At 32.3% G+C, this 15,176-nt stretch overlaps 2 protein-coding genes across 2 annotated transcripts; one reads left to right on the plus strand and one right to left on the minus strand.

Moving 5' to 3' along the window:
* Positions 1-4,075: 4,075 nt before the first annotated feature.
* On the minus strand, positions 4,076-5,176 carry LOC108485645 (germin-like protein subfamily 1 member 1). The gene has a single exon (XM_017789498.2). It carries the CDS (start codon positions 4,971-4,973, stop codon positions 4,314-4,316), a length of 660 nt encoding a protein of 219 aa, XP_017644987.1. The 5' UTR covers positions 4,974-5,176; the 3' UTR covers positions 4,076-4,313.
* A 7,928-nt stretch (positions 5,177-13,104) lies between these two features.
* On the plus strand, positions 13,105-14,839 carry LOC108485870 (probable protein phosphatase 2C 25). The gene is made up of 3 exons (XM_017789716.2): positions 13,105-13,749; positions 13,831-14,172; positions 14,270-14,839. Exons 1-3 carry the CDS (start codon positions 13,294-13,296, stop codon positions 14,612-14,614), a joined length of 1,143 nt encoding a protein of 380 aa, XP_017645205.1. The 5' UTR covers positions 13,105-13,293; the 3' UTR covers positions 14,615-14,839.
* The last annotated feature ends 337 nt before the right edge of the window (positions 14,840-15,176 follow it).

Genomic DNA, 15,176 nt, shown 5'->3' on the forward strand with positions numbered 1-15,176 from the left:
GTATGAGGTTAAAATGAAGAAAAATAGAAAATTTTTAGATATTGATTTAGTTGAATAAATTGAGGTTTTATGGGTTAAATTGATAGGAATTGAAGTTAGAAGTGAAAATTGAGTGATTTATTAAAAGAATTCTAAGTTAGGTTTAAATAGGGATTAAGTTGAATAGAGCTCAAAATTTATGTTTTATAATGAATTTTATGAGTTAGAAATTGTTAATGAGTTGATTAAAAGAGAATATGAAGCTTAAGTTACGAAAAAAGATTAGTAATGGAAAAAGGACGAAATTGGAATTTTTGTAAAAGTTTGATAGAAAGTGAAAATGTGTTTTATGAATTAGTATATTGATGAATTTTAATTGTATGATTGTTAGTAGCAAACGTAGCACGGATACGTCATCAAAGAAGGGAAAAGAAAGTGAACGAAGATATCGATTAAATTCGATAAATAGTGGTTTGTATTTCTATAAACCGAGCTTAATCGTTATTGCTATATTTGATATTTATATTGTATGAAAATGTGAATGAGGTAAGTATTTTTACCATATTGAAATGAATGTGATTTTGAATACCCTATTAACGAGTGTCGGGCTAGTCGGATATAGTTGACATGTCATAGGAATTGGAAGTATTGGGATATTCCGACATTGAGTCGATGAGACACTATGTGTCGACTATTGTTAAAGTTCGGATTTGTTCGATGAAGTACTTTGTGTACTATAATGTTAAAGTTCGGATTTGTTCCGATGAAGCACTATGTGCTTATCCGGAGTGTGGGTTGGATCCGTGTATCCGTTAGTGTCCGAGTTATGTTAATAAGGGTAAATAAAGTAAAGGTTATTAAAGTCTTGATTGATATTGAATAATAGCAATAATGTGTTTGAATTACCATGTTTTAAAGTTGATTAAGCTATTGTTTATAGAAATACCATGAGAGTATTCTCAGCGTCACGGTTTGTTTCGCATGCAGCTAGGTCTGAAAGTATAAGGACTCAAAGATACAAGCCGATCCCCAAACTCAAATTGGTGAAGTTTCTATCTTTTGGAAAATGGCATTGTACCTAGGATGTCTTTTGGTTATATTGAAAGTATCTAAGTTGTTAAATGATATTTTGGTATGTTTTGTAAATGTTACCAAAACCTTAAGAATGGTATGTTTTGATATGTTAGTGAAGAGTAATAAGAGGAATTGTTGGTAAATGTTGTAGAAAGAAGAAATGAAGATGTTATAAACTTAGTTATCAACATTTTATACTAAAACAGATTTGGACAGTAACAGTAGTCCAACTTTGAAAATATACCAAAAATAGTATAAAGTGAATTAGATGATGAATAAAATATGTAATTGAAGCTTAATGAATCTATTTTTATATGGAAGAAACAAAATTGGTAAAAGAGTTGTATTTTATGAGATATTTACGTTTTGGTGAAACAGGGTTAGAACAATTTTGGATTCCCTATTCTGATTTTAGAAATTCACCATAAATTGTGTATTAAGAATTAGGACTCAAACTTTATATGTATGGATTCATTATTGAGTCTATTTTTAATTGAAACAAATGGAATAGTCATTGGATTTCTGTACAGGAAGAAATTTGATTCGAAGTGCACAAGGGTCAGAGTAGCTGAACCCTGAAACAGGGGAGACTTCTTATAATAAACTGTACTAATTGGCCTGACCAAAAATTCTAGAAAAAAATTATTAAGTAGATATATGAGTCTAGTTTCAGGGAAAATTTACGGAATTGGATTTCGAGTTTTGTAACTTGAGATATGATTTTTTTAGCGACTGTGACGCAGATGGATAGTTTACTACGAAAACTGTTTAAGTGCTAAGATAAGTTTTGTAATGTCTCCTGCTTGACTCCGGCAACGGTCTCGGGTAGGGGGGACGTTACAGTAATTATGCAAAAGTTTAGGGGCAAAATGTAATTTTGCCAAAGTTCGTATTAAAGACTGTTTTGGTGAATGTATGTATTAAATAAGATTAATTTGGCATTATAGATCAAGAGAAACAAGATTTAAGTCGCAATCGAGGGAAAAACAAAGTTTACGAAGAATAGGCTCGATTGCTAATATTTTGTATCGAGGTAAGTTCATGTGTAAACGTAGTAACATAATTGTCATTTTAAGCAATTTAATGTTGTTTATATGATATGATGCTTATTATTATCATGAAATGTTATGTTTTGTGGTTATTGTTGAATAATATGTAATTATGTGAATTATTTGATAAGTATGAACTATCACCGAAGTATCGAATTCGATATTCCGTGGAAGACGGCAAAGATGTGTAATCGAGGAAAAAGCCCGTTTGAACCTTTGGAATAGATTAGAATACAAGTGATATGTCACTAGGATATTTCAGTTCCGAACTCGTTGAATTGAGTCTGAGTTCGTGAGATGCAACTAGGCATCCGAACTCGTTGAGTTGAGTCCGAGTTCACTTATGGATACGAACGCCCGAGCTCGTTGAGTTGAGTCCGAGTTCACTTATGGATACGAACGCCCGAGCTCGTTGGTTGTGTCCGAGTTCATTTATAGGCGGGTTACATGGTAGCTTGGCTACATAAGTTCCGCAGGCTATTGAGTTTGTCTAGCTGCGGGTATGGCACTTACGTTCATGAAATCCGCGTATTCAAATTATATTCCGATGTGTTCAACGGGTGAATCTTAAGTGAATAAGAAGAATGCCGAAAACGAAGGTGATATATTGGTAAGCGTGGTGAATGAGAAAATTTGACAGGTATGTGCTTAAATCCTCGAGTTGAGAACTTGGTATGATGAAATCGTAGAAAGATATTAAATGCAAACGAGACACGAATGTCTTGATGTTGTTTACGCAAATGATGTTTTATGTGGAATTGCATGATTATGTTACTTGCTATTTGCATGTGAACTTACTAAGCATTTATGCTTACCTCCTCCTATTCATTCATTGTAGTTGTTGACAAGCCGGCTTAAGAATCGGGATAGGTCGAAGACTCGTTCACAATATCCGAAGGCCTAAATTGGTAAAATGGCTTGTGTATTTTGAATGTGGCATGAATGGCAAAATACTCACTTTGTGTAAAAGATTTTATGACATGGTTATGGTTTGGTAAGAAAAGGGTTTGTGAATGATTAGCCATTGGAATGGCCCATCAAAATCATATTTGATGCCATGTATGTTTAAAATGCTATTTAGTCCATGGAAATCTATAGTAAAGTGAAATTTGTTATAAAACAGAATATTGCTGTAGCAATGATGTGAATTTGAAAAATCACTAAAAATAGTATAAATTGAATTAAATGATGAATAAGTTGAGGAATCGAAGCTTAATGAGTCTATTTTCATATGGATTAAACAAAACAGGTATATGAATTATATTTTATGAGATATTTGATTTTTTGTGAAATAAGGCCAGAGTGATTTCTGGATCTCATGTTATGACTTTAAGAATTCACCATAAATTGTAAAAAAATAATTAGAAGCTATTCTTTATATTTACAGATTCCTTATTGAGTCTAGTTTTAAGAGAAACAAACGGCATAGTCATTGAAATTCTGTATAGAGAGAAATCTGATTCGTAATACACAGAGGTCAAAGAAGTCAAACCCTGAAATAGGGGAGAATTTAACTAATAAACTGTACTAATTGGCCCGACCAAAAATTCTAGAAAAAAAATAGTAGATAGATATATGAGTCTAGTTTCAGGAAAAAATTACGGAATTGGATTTCAAGTTTCGGAACTCGAGATATGAATTTTTAAGCGACTATAACGCAGATTGCCAGCTTGTCTGGAAGTTTTCAAAATAAATTGTTTGAGCTGTATAAGTAACGAATTAAGTCCGTTAACACCTCGTATTTGACTCCAGAGACGGTCTCGGGCATGGGGCATTACATAACGGATTGGGTTTTACTACATTTTTACCATATTTGTACACTGAATTGCTTCTTTCCAGAATATTTTATGATACAGATGAACACGCAACTTTTAGGCTACTTGAATTCTTTTGTTCTTTTTTTTTTTAAATATTAATTTAGTTTCCATTCAAACATAAATTATTTGTTAAAGTCCCTTTACAAGCAACCGTAATAAGCAAATAATTCACACCTCATTGATTATTTTATTTGAAAAAAAACTAATAATGTTAATAATAATACACAATTATACGACCGTTGGAAGGTCTATTTTATGTGAATAAAGACTTGAACTACCATTTTTTTCCTACATCATGATCAAAGGTAAGAATCAAATAATAATATGCAACGATCCCATTTCAAAAAAAGAAAAAAAGAAAAAAAAAGAAATGAGAAACACACAATCACATAGGTCAGCCGCCAAGGTTTTTACGTATCTTGGCAACGTCCTGGCGGCTGATTTGAAATGCCTTTTCCAAAACAACTTCGGGAATGGGTGGATTGGACACGAAAGCGGCCCTTGAAGCTATTTGTGCGCCTGGGTTTTGGCTGCTGAGCCCAGAGATAGCCAAAGCAGGCTTCTTTGGCTCCATGTTATACAGAAAATGGATGAGTCCTCTGGGGAAAACGAAGGAGTCACCGGGCTCAAGTTTTTGAGTGAATAAGCGGTTAGAGGTATCCACAAAGCCCACAAGGATAACACCCTGAAGACAAATGGTGACTTCGGAAGCCCGAGGGTGGGAATGGGGCGGAACAAGGCCGTCAGCTGCTATGTCGACACGGGCCATGGTGAGGCCCATGGTGTTAATTCCAGGCAAATTTGCAAGGGTGGTGAGGGTGACACTGAAGCCGAATTGGTTAGCCTTGGTGTCACCGGCTTTGGCTAAAGCCGAGGTGGTGAAGTGGGAGGAATGAGCCAGAGTTGGGTTGAGACAGGGTGCACCATTGAGGTACAAAGGGGATTTAGTGTCTGCAATGCAGTAATCTTGAAGGGGGTCAAGGTCTGGTTTAGCAAGTCCCGATAGGAGAGTTAAACCAAGGCATAGTTGAAGAAATAAACGACACATTTTCATGTTGACTTAAACCTTGTTATAAGGTTTTTTTGTTGATGAAATGGAGATGGAATTTCAATAAGAAGGTAGAGGGTATATATATAGTGGAATTCAGACAGTGATGTTGATTGTGGAAGTGGAAGTTTTTATTTCCATTTTTGGAGTAGTGGAGATTGAGTAGCTTAAGAGGCATTACAGGAGGAAGAATGAAGGCAAGTTAGAGAGGAGTTGAACTTAAGTTCACCTAGGGACAAGGATTATATATGTCTTCAAAATTGACTGGAAAAAGAAAACAGCATCAATTTGTGGCTATTTTACTAAAATAATCGAAAAAATTTTGATATTTACAAAAATGACCTAGGTTCAAAAACAATCACAAAAATAACCTGAAATGAACAGTAAAATTGGGTTTTGGCCTGTTAATGGCCAGCACCAACTCGTATTTTGCACCTATGATTGCCAAATGATTGTGTCAGGCCAGCACCCAAATTTTTTTTTAAAAAACTCGTTTTTTTAGAGTGCAAAAAATTTTTTTTGAAAAAAAATTTGATTTTTTTTTTGGTATTGGGTGCCGGCCATTGACAGGCCAGCACCAAATTTTTTTTTAAAACTCGTATTTTTAGAGAGCAAAAAAAAATTTTTTGAAAAAAAATTTGAATTTATTTTTTAGTCTGGTAAGCCATTGACAAAGCCAAAGACCAAAAAATTTTTTTTAAAACTCGTATTTTGTATACTAATATGATACGATTTAAAAAAAAATACCCTAGTGCCGGTCATTGACAGGGCAAAACTAAAAAAATTAATTTTTTAAAGCGTGACACAATTATTTGGCAATCATGGGTGCAAAATACAAGTTGGCGCCGGCCATTGACAGGCCAAAACTCAATTTTACTGTTCATTCCAGGTTATTTTTGTGATTGTTTTTGAACCTGGATCATTTTTATAAATATCAAAATTTTTTGGATTATTTTAGTAAAATAGCCACAAAAATCAATGCGTTATAAATTTTTTATATTTATTTTTTATTAAAAAATTAGTAAATTAAAATTTTATCTATTAACAGTTATACGTGACGTACCATATGTATTTCATGTTGACAAATAGAGATTGGTTTTTAATAGTAGAATTGAACGGTGTTTTTAACAAAATGACCAATTTGTTATTTGATCCAATATATATGATTAATTTGTCCATTTTTAACAAATGAAGCAGAATGCAATTTAACTCTTACCACAAAAGTTTCAATGATACTTTTACCAATTTTATTTCTTTTCTTTTTAATCCAAATTTGAACTTTTTTGTATGAATCAAAATTATTTAAGCTCAATGACCCGAATCGTACAAAGATGATTGAAGAAACAAAGATTAGAGGTAGAATAGCAGCATCAAAATAAATTAAAATGGCAACCATATTATGGTACCACCACCCAACAAGCCTTACAGACAAATGATTTCCAGACAAGTTTGCTAGTCTTTCAAAATACTCAATATCTTAGAGCTTCACACTATAATTTAAGTGACATCTTACCTACACAAATAATTAGAATAGAGCAGCATATAATATATGAAGTAGGATATGTAGGGATTTGGCTGAAACTGGTAAGGTTTAAAGAAGAAGACTGGTTGGTAATTAAATTTGTGGGTATTTGGTTTGGCAGGACAAGGAGATGATGACTGGGGCATTGGGTGCGTCTCTCCTACGTTACCCATCCATTCTTGTTGTAGTTATCAAGTAGAAGATTGAAGTTAGTGGCACAGGTGTGATCCTGCTTTCTATCCTCATTCTCTCTTCTTTTAGTTCATTTGAAAAAGATATTGCTCTACATGGATTTTTGTTAGACATTTATCACTATTTAAATGGATGATCTGATAGTGAAAAAAGGTTTGTTCTGTGAATGAATGTTAATTACTTAAGAAAAGCAAAGAGTAGAAACTTGTAAAATTGGTAAGGTGTTCTATTTGAAGTCCAAATAGCAACCCCACAATCAAACTTTACATGACAGTAAGACAAAATTAAATATAAAAAGTCATTATTGATTAAATTATGTGGTAGGACAAACAAAAGATTGATGTTATTTCACCATCCATGTGTGTAATTATGGGAGATTTTAAGGGGAGTTTTAGATTATCCATGTGGTGCACCTCTACTTCTACTTTTTGGATGCTTTATAAAGAAGGTGATAGAAAGATTTTGTGTGGGTTCAAATAAGTAGTGCGGTATAATGTGGTATAATGAGTTTAGTTTATTTTTTGTCTTAGATTACAATATTTAATTTTACTGTCACTACTATTCTTACACTGACTGCGAGTAAACGTACTGTTCATCCAAATCCACTTTTACTCATCCATGGACCAACATTTGATACAACAATAACGGATTATTTCTACATTTACTTTGATTTTTTGTCTTCCGAGGATTATCAAATTTTGAATATTGAATTCTAATCAAACAATACTTAATTAAGTTTCATTATTTCTAAAATCTTACGTAACAAATATATTTTTATATATTGTCCCAAAAATGGTAGATTTTCCGTTTAACTCTTTAAACTCTTGTGAAATTGTAAGTTAGTATGATGGTAAATTTGCACTTTGACTTTCCAGTATTTTATAATTCATCTCTGTCCCTAAATCAATTATCTGACTTTGTCCTTGATTAAGAATGAACAAATTTACAGCTTTACACATAATACAATACTAATAACATATTTTAATCAAATAAATTTAACTACTATCGAGTGGTTTATGATTTGAAATTTTAAAATTTAAAAAATACAAAAATTAAAATTGAAATTGGCGAAATAGTGACTAAATCTATAATGTAATATAACATGACATGACATCTACTAGCTAATTTTCACCAAATCTTTATGTTAGAATATGAGTTAAAGCATATGAAATGAGAGTGGAGATTAGGCAAAAATTGAAAAGAAACAAAGTGGTCAATGTAAACTTTGTAAAGGCAGTGATGATGACTCTCTTTTTAAGCAAGTGTGTCTCATTGAGTCATCCCTTATCCTACTTTTTCAAGTTTAAGATTTCCCATTCCCCAAATCATTACTTTATTACTCTCAAAATTAATGTTAAATTCTTAAAGCTAACACATAAAATTCGAAATGATTCGAACAGATACCATAAAAATGACTTGAATTGTGAGAGATCAAAACGTGAAATGATTCAAACCCTTAATGTTTTGATTTGAGTCGAAGTTTCAGACTCAAAATGACTCAAGCTTAAAACTGACACAAATCAAAATATTCAAGAATTATAAAATCTAAATTAACTTAATCTAAACTGACCTAATCAAAATCTTAATAACTGAGATAACATAATATTATGTTGTTATTTTGTGCTGCATTATCGTAATTAATTGCATTAATTACAACTTTTCTCATGATAATTTATGATAATTTACTTACGGGTCTAATTTTTAACGGAAATTATTAAATGAAATTAAACTTGATAGGATTGTGTGAATGATACTATGACATTGCCTGCTTAATATCGTAACATAATATAGGAATGTTTTGGTGTGGGGATATAAGAAATAAGTTGAAGTTGCTGTCAGAATAGGACTTGATCTGAAGTCTTCTTGGCCCATTCAATCATATATTTCGTGCAAGCCAAAAGAAATACAAGGGAAAATTATGAAACCATAGGGACCACTCTGAAAAAATCCCCCTCATAGAATATTTTTATATTTGTATGAATCAAACATTCAATCCACCAAACTATGATATCCAAGACGCCATTTCTTGTTTTTTCTGTTCGGCCTTGCATTTACAATCCTTACATCTTATTGCTCTCTCAATGGACCCATTAGGGACCATTTCAAACAAAAACTTGTTATTTTTTGGGCACTGACCCTACTGCTTTGAAGTGTGAGCTGTCCGAGCACATGATATGCCAAATATTTGTGTCGGGACATGGAAAAGAATGTGCTAAATTATTGGTAAAAGCAACCTTTTGTCAAAAGGGGGAGATAATCTATAAAGCATATATATTGTCATGTTTCCATGTGATCAAGGTATTGGAACATGGAACTGTTATTATTTCATTGTTTGAAACTAGAAACTATTGTTTGAAGCATTTAATAATGGTAAAGCATTGTATCATATATGTTGGTAAAGATGATCCTATAAGGAGCAACTAGAGGGGTTTACGACTTATATAATGGGTTGTAATGGATTAGTATCAAGATCGAAATATTACACCATTGATATTGTGTTATAGGATTCGAAATTCAGACATTTATGTGTCGCAATATGAATACGAATGTGGGAAGTGATGTAGGGACAAAGGTATAGGGATAAGAAGGGCCTTTATCTCCTTAAAATGAATATTTTCAATTTTAGTCTCTTAAAAGTTTATAAATTTTAAATAGAAGTATGGTAAAATTATAGTTTAGCCGCAAAGATAATAAATTTTTAATTTAATCCTTCTAAAAAACTATAAAAATATATATAAATATAATGATGAAACTGTATTTTAACTTTCATGCAAATATAACTTACTCTCGACCCAAAAAAATTTTCTAACTTTGCCCTGAAGTGGCTCTGTAATATGCAGATAACCCATACTGATTGGCATTGTTTTAATGATAGCACGCTCTTCCCTATTCATTGCAGGGTTTAGGGTTGGGGAAATCTATAGTAGAATTTAAGAAAACAATATAAGGTCGCAGGGTATGAGTTATGCAAGTATCTATTGTGATCTAATATTTTTTTCATGTGAGCCCATCTTGAATGAACTTCTTACAAAACCCGCCCACCTCAAATTATATTGGACCTTTTTGTAGCAAATATAAAAAGAGAAAGACATGCCCAATCTTAGTCTTAGATGGGAGCCAATGGGCAACGGACAAAAAAACATTGTCTATCATTTTGAGGCTTAATTTCCTATAGAATTCGATGGAACCCAAACAAAATAAAAAAGTCTATTATTTAATAAATCAACTCTAAACCCAAACAATAAAAGTTCATTTAAGAATAAATCAATTTAGAGGAGCATATAAAAATAACATGTAAAAATATTATGGAGATCCCTATATTAAGAGTTAAATTATATTTTTTTTTATTCAAAAAATGAGCTGTTTAGTCCCTAATGTTTAATCCCAGAGCAAACTGATCATTTTTATTAAAAATTTATCCATTTATATTGTTTAAAATTAGCGTGGTTGACAAAATAATTAGACAATTACACATGACGTGCCATGTGTACCTCGTGCTAATGTATAAAGATCCAAAAATAGATAGAATTTTTAACAGAAAGATTAATTTATTCTTTAATCTAATGTACAAAAACTAATTTATCTATTTTTTTTAAATAGAGGGAGCCAAATGCAGCGTAACTCTGAGTATAAAGCCTCCATGTAAGGGAGGATAGACCTGATCATGGACCGGGTCTACTTGATACAAAATTTTAGTGCCATTTTCTAGGTTCGACCCTAAAAATGGGCCTAAAATTCTACCCAAACCCAACCCATATTAAGAATGCTAAACCGGAGTTGACCTTGCCCAATTGTATTAAATTTTTATATTATTTTTCATATAAAAATAAATTTAAAAAATATAATACATCAAAAAACTAAAAATATCAAAATAAATATTTTTCAACAAATTGAAAATACATTAAAAAAATCTTTATACTTAAAAACACATGCCACTACAATAGTAGCAAAATTAATAATAAAACAAGAGTTATACAATATTCAAACAATAACAATAAAATAGTAACAAGATAGTAGCGAAATGATAACAAAACAACCAGAGAAAAGAAAGTCTCGGTTGATTTGGGCTGGGGCAAAAATCCTACCCAAGGTTTTGCCCGTTTAGAAAGCCGGCCTTATATTTTTGTCCAAATCATCTCACTTTTTGGGCAAGTGACCTGTCCCATGATCAAGTCTAGGAGCAAATATAGGGGCCGGTAAAATTGAAAAATTATAATTCTAGCCCCTATAAATGATCAAAATATAATTTAATATAGGGAAATTATGCTTTGGGCCCTCCATAAAATGAAAAATATTCTATTTAGTCCTTTAAAAATGATAAATTAATAAATTAATACATATTAAAATCTACATTTGACATCTCAAAAATTTATAATTCAATTTAGACTCCTCTAAAAGAATTTATGAATTCGCCCTCGTATCTACAATACTTTTAATCCTAATTGCAAACCCAATAATAGTAAAACAAATGTCACATCTCTTAACCTTGTGAATATATAACAATGGTAACGGCGAATGAGAGTTTAATTTGATGGAAGGATTGAATTGTTGAATTGATGTTCGTGTTTTTAAAATCTTTTTTTATGAGTAAATGACTGATATAATAGTTGAGTGTTTACCGTCTCAAGTGTAGTTTAGATTTAAGTCGTGTTAGTCGCGTTGTTGTTACGGTTTTATTTTTCTCTTATAATTCAAAAAAAATAGTTGAGGTGTTTATAAAGGAGACATTCAAACCTTGTGAAATTGATTTCAACTATGCAGTATTTGTATTTGGACGTTATTAGACCTCTTCAAATTAATTTAATTAAGAAATATTATCAAATATCGAGAGAAAAAAAATCCATGGGAAGAAATTATATAAATTTTAATAAAAAATTAGAGTTAAATGATGATGAAGTCCAAGTTAGAAGAAGCTACTGTTACTAGAAAGATGAAGAAGAAAGTTGGATTGAAATGGCGCGGATGAATGGAGTAGAAGTAGAAGTAGAAGTAGTCAGTGCAGTCATTAAAGAAATGGAAAGATCAAATGTGCATGCTTTTCTTGACATGGTGCAAGCCAGGTGCGGCCGCCATAATAGCCATTCCATTTAGCGCCGCAGCGTATCATGTGGGAATGTGTCTTTGCCACCGAAACTTCAACCATATGACCACGTCAGCTTTTTCTTTTCTCACCCATTAACACCTCAGTTGACTCAACACTCAACCCACACTCTTTACACATGCTTTATATACGTTATGGATTTAATCATCTATTTTAATTATATTTTAAAATTGTTATTATTGGCTCAAACGATATAATTTTTTTAAATATTATGTGAAAATAATAAGTTGATATTGAATAATAAAAATTAATTTAAAAATTATTGGATATTATTTAATCGAGGTTGGAATTCAAAATTAATATTTTGAGGATAAAAAAATTGATAGTTGAACTAATTAGACCATTAATTTTTATTTGATCAGTTTGAGTGGTTTAATGCAAATAAATTATTAAAAATTCAAAGAATCATAAAATAGATTTAGATAGTTTAATTGAGTTTTGTCTAATTCAATTAACCTATACCGATTTGTGGATTAAATATTTTTTTACATCTCATGGAAATCGATGCTCCTCTCCAATTTTCGATTTAAATGTCCGATCAACTAATTTAATTCAAATAATATTGCTCAAAATTTAATAAGCATAAATATTTAAAATACTAAATCAGATTTAACGAATAATAGCAAAACATATATAGAATTATGAAGTCAACGTACTAGCCTATTACGTGTTCGACCTTTAATTACTTCATGGGGGCACTCACCATCTCGCCCCTTCCACCACGCCTTCATTTTTGTTTATTTACTCTTTTACCCCATTCATTTTCTTCCCATATTTCTTCAATCTAGTTAAATATTAGATGTCATTAAAAGTTTTTTCTTTGAAGGAAAGTTATGAAAAGTTAATTCCTTATTTTTCAAAAAATATTACTTTATATTTGTTTGTCATTGTTATGTATATAAAAATATTAATTTTTTGTATATCCCTAAATAAAATTATAATATGTTTTAACACACTCAAACATATATCCTCATATACTAATAACAATGTTAATGTCAATCTAACTAAGATTTAATTGAGAACTAAATCAAATATTTTAATCATCAAAAATTAATAATTCTAAAATCAGTTTAAAATATATATATATATATTTAGAAATATTAGGTAACAACTAGACATTGGATAATGTAGTTTTTTATTATGGTTTCATAAAGTCTAAAAATGGAAGCAAAAATAATCTGAAAAACAAAATGTGTAATTGGCTAAGGACACATTCCACAAAAATCAAAGGAGTGCCCCCAAAATCAAACGCGATGTGGTCAATATATCCAAACCTTAACTACAATCCGCCATTAACACGCTAGCCAAGAACCTTCCACGCTCCGCCCTTTATATATACACTTCATATTTCATTACAACAACCGCAAAACCAAAAACCAAAACAAACAAAACCCAAAATCTTACCGCAAAACCAAAAACCAAAACAAACAAAACCCAAAATCTTACGTTGTAACTTGTTCCAGAAGAACATCAAAAGGGAAGAACAAAAAAGAAAACTGAGGGAAAACACGATGTCGTGTTCTATCGCCGTATCTAACTCGCCGGTGTTTTCTCCATCGTCGCCTCTTTTCTGTCAGTCTCACGATGCCTTGAATTTGACGTTGACTCACCTTATACCTCCGTCGTCTTATCCGCCATCTCCCTCTCCTTCATCGCCTTTCATGCTCCGGCTTCAAAAACCGCCGACTGGGTCTTTGTTATCATCATCATCTGTTTCGACGTCGCCAACAGCATGTATGGGAGCGGGAACAGTTGAGACTATATTGAAGAGGAAGAGGCCGGCGAAGCTGGACATACCGGTGGCGAAAACGACGACGAGTTTTGGAGCTCCAAAGACGCCGTGTGAAGTAAGGAGAGAGGTGGAGAGTGAGGGAGATGGGTTTTCTGTTTACTGTGAAAGAGGAAGGAAAAAAGCCATGGAAGATAGGTTCTCAGCTTCTGTTGAACTCCAAGGAAACTCCAAACAGGTAAATTTTTTTACAGCTTCTTTGTTTCAAATCATGTCTTAGCTTGAATGGTTTGTCTGATTGAATATGATGATTTTGCAGGCATTTTTTGGTGTTTTTGATGGACATGGAGGAGCTAAAGCTGCAGAATTCGCAGCCCAGAAACTGAGGAGGAACATATTAGATGAAGTTGATAGAAAAAGAGACAAAACAATGATAAAGGAAGCTGTTAAACAAGGTTATTTGAAGACAGATGCTGAATTTCTTAAACAAGATGTAGCCGGTGGCACATGCTGTGTGACAGCTTTGATACAAAATGGTAACCTTATTGTATCCAATGCCGGTGATTGTCGTGCAGTTTTGAGCAGAGCTGGTGTCGCGGAACCTCTCACCTCTGATCACCGACCTTCAAGGGAAGACGAGAAGGACCGAATCGAGACTTGGGTAAGCAGTTTCTCAATAAACCAAATGATGGATCCTTTAGGAACTTGTTCTGAACATTTTGACTGATGCCATATTGCGTGGAATTTGTTTCTTACAGGGTGGGTATGTGGATTTATGCCATGGTTCTTGGAGAATTCAAGGTTGTTTAGCTGTGTCTAGAGGGATAGGAGACAAGCATCTTAAACAATGGGTAATAGCTGAACCGGAGACAAACATCATTAACATAGAATCCGATTGCGAGTTCTTAATATTAGCCTCCGATGGCTTATGGGACAAGGTTAGCAATCAAGAAGCAGTTGACATTGCTCGTCCAAAATGTTTAGCTATCAACAAGACAATTGATCCATTGGTTGCCTGTAAAAAACTTGTACAACTTTCTGTTTCAAGAGGCTCGTCGGATGATATCAGTGTCATGCTCATTCAGCTGAGGAACTATATTTGATTCTCCCATTCAATTCCAACCATTGGCTCTGGCCTTATAGTGTTTCTACCCTCATGCTTAATTGCATCATTTTTGTACTTACGGCTGAAGAAGAGATTACGGAGTCTCAGTTGTAAACTTGTTTAAATGTATTACATTCTTTATTCATAGGGTTGTATATCATGAAATTCTTCATAAAATGAAATTTCAATGGAGTATCACGCACTTATCTAATAATAATAATAATTATATTTGAGTTTTATACTCAACAAATAAGGTTAAGGTGATGAAAATGTCTCATAAAATATTTAAAACATAAATATATAAAAGAAATTAGACACATGATTTTTTTTTTATTTTGTGAATTATAAGAGGATGACAAAATTTTAACAACAAGGTGAGTAGTGCGGCTCAAACCCATAACACACTTGAGGCGGTGAATACCTTAACTATCAAGTCAACAAACAAGGATCAACATATGATAATTTTTAAGTCTATTTATGAAATTAAAAAATAATTGTTCTATCCACCATACTAATCCATTGTATAAAGCTAATTATTATACAAATCAAAATTATATACA

Source organism: Gossypium arboreum, chromosome 13, assembly GCF_025698485.1.
Source record: "Gossypium arboreum isolate Shixiya-1 chromosome 13, ASM2569848v2, whole genome shotgun sequence".
NCBI classification, from domain to species: domain Eukaryota; kingdom Viridiplantae; phylum Streptophyta; class Magnoliopsida; order Malvales; family Malvaceae; genus Gossypium; species Gossypium arboreum.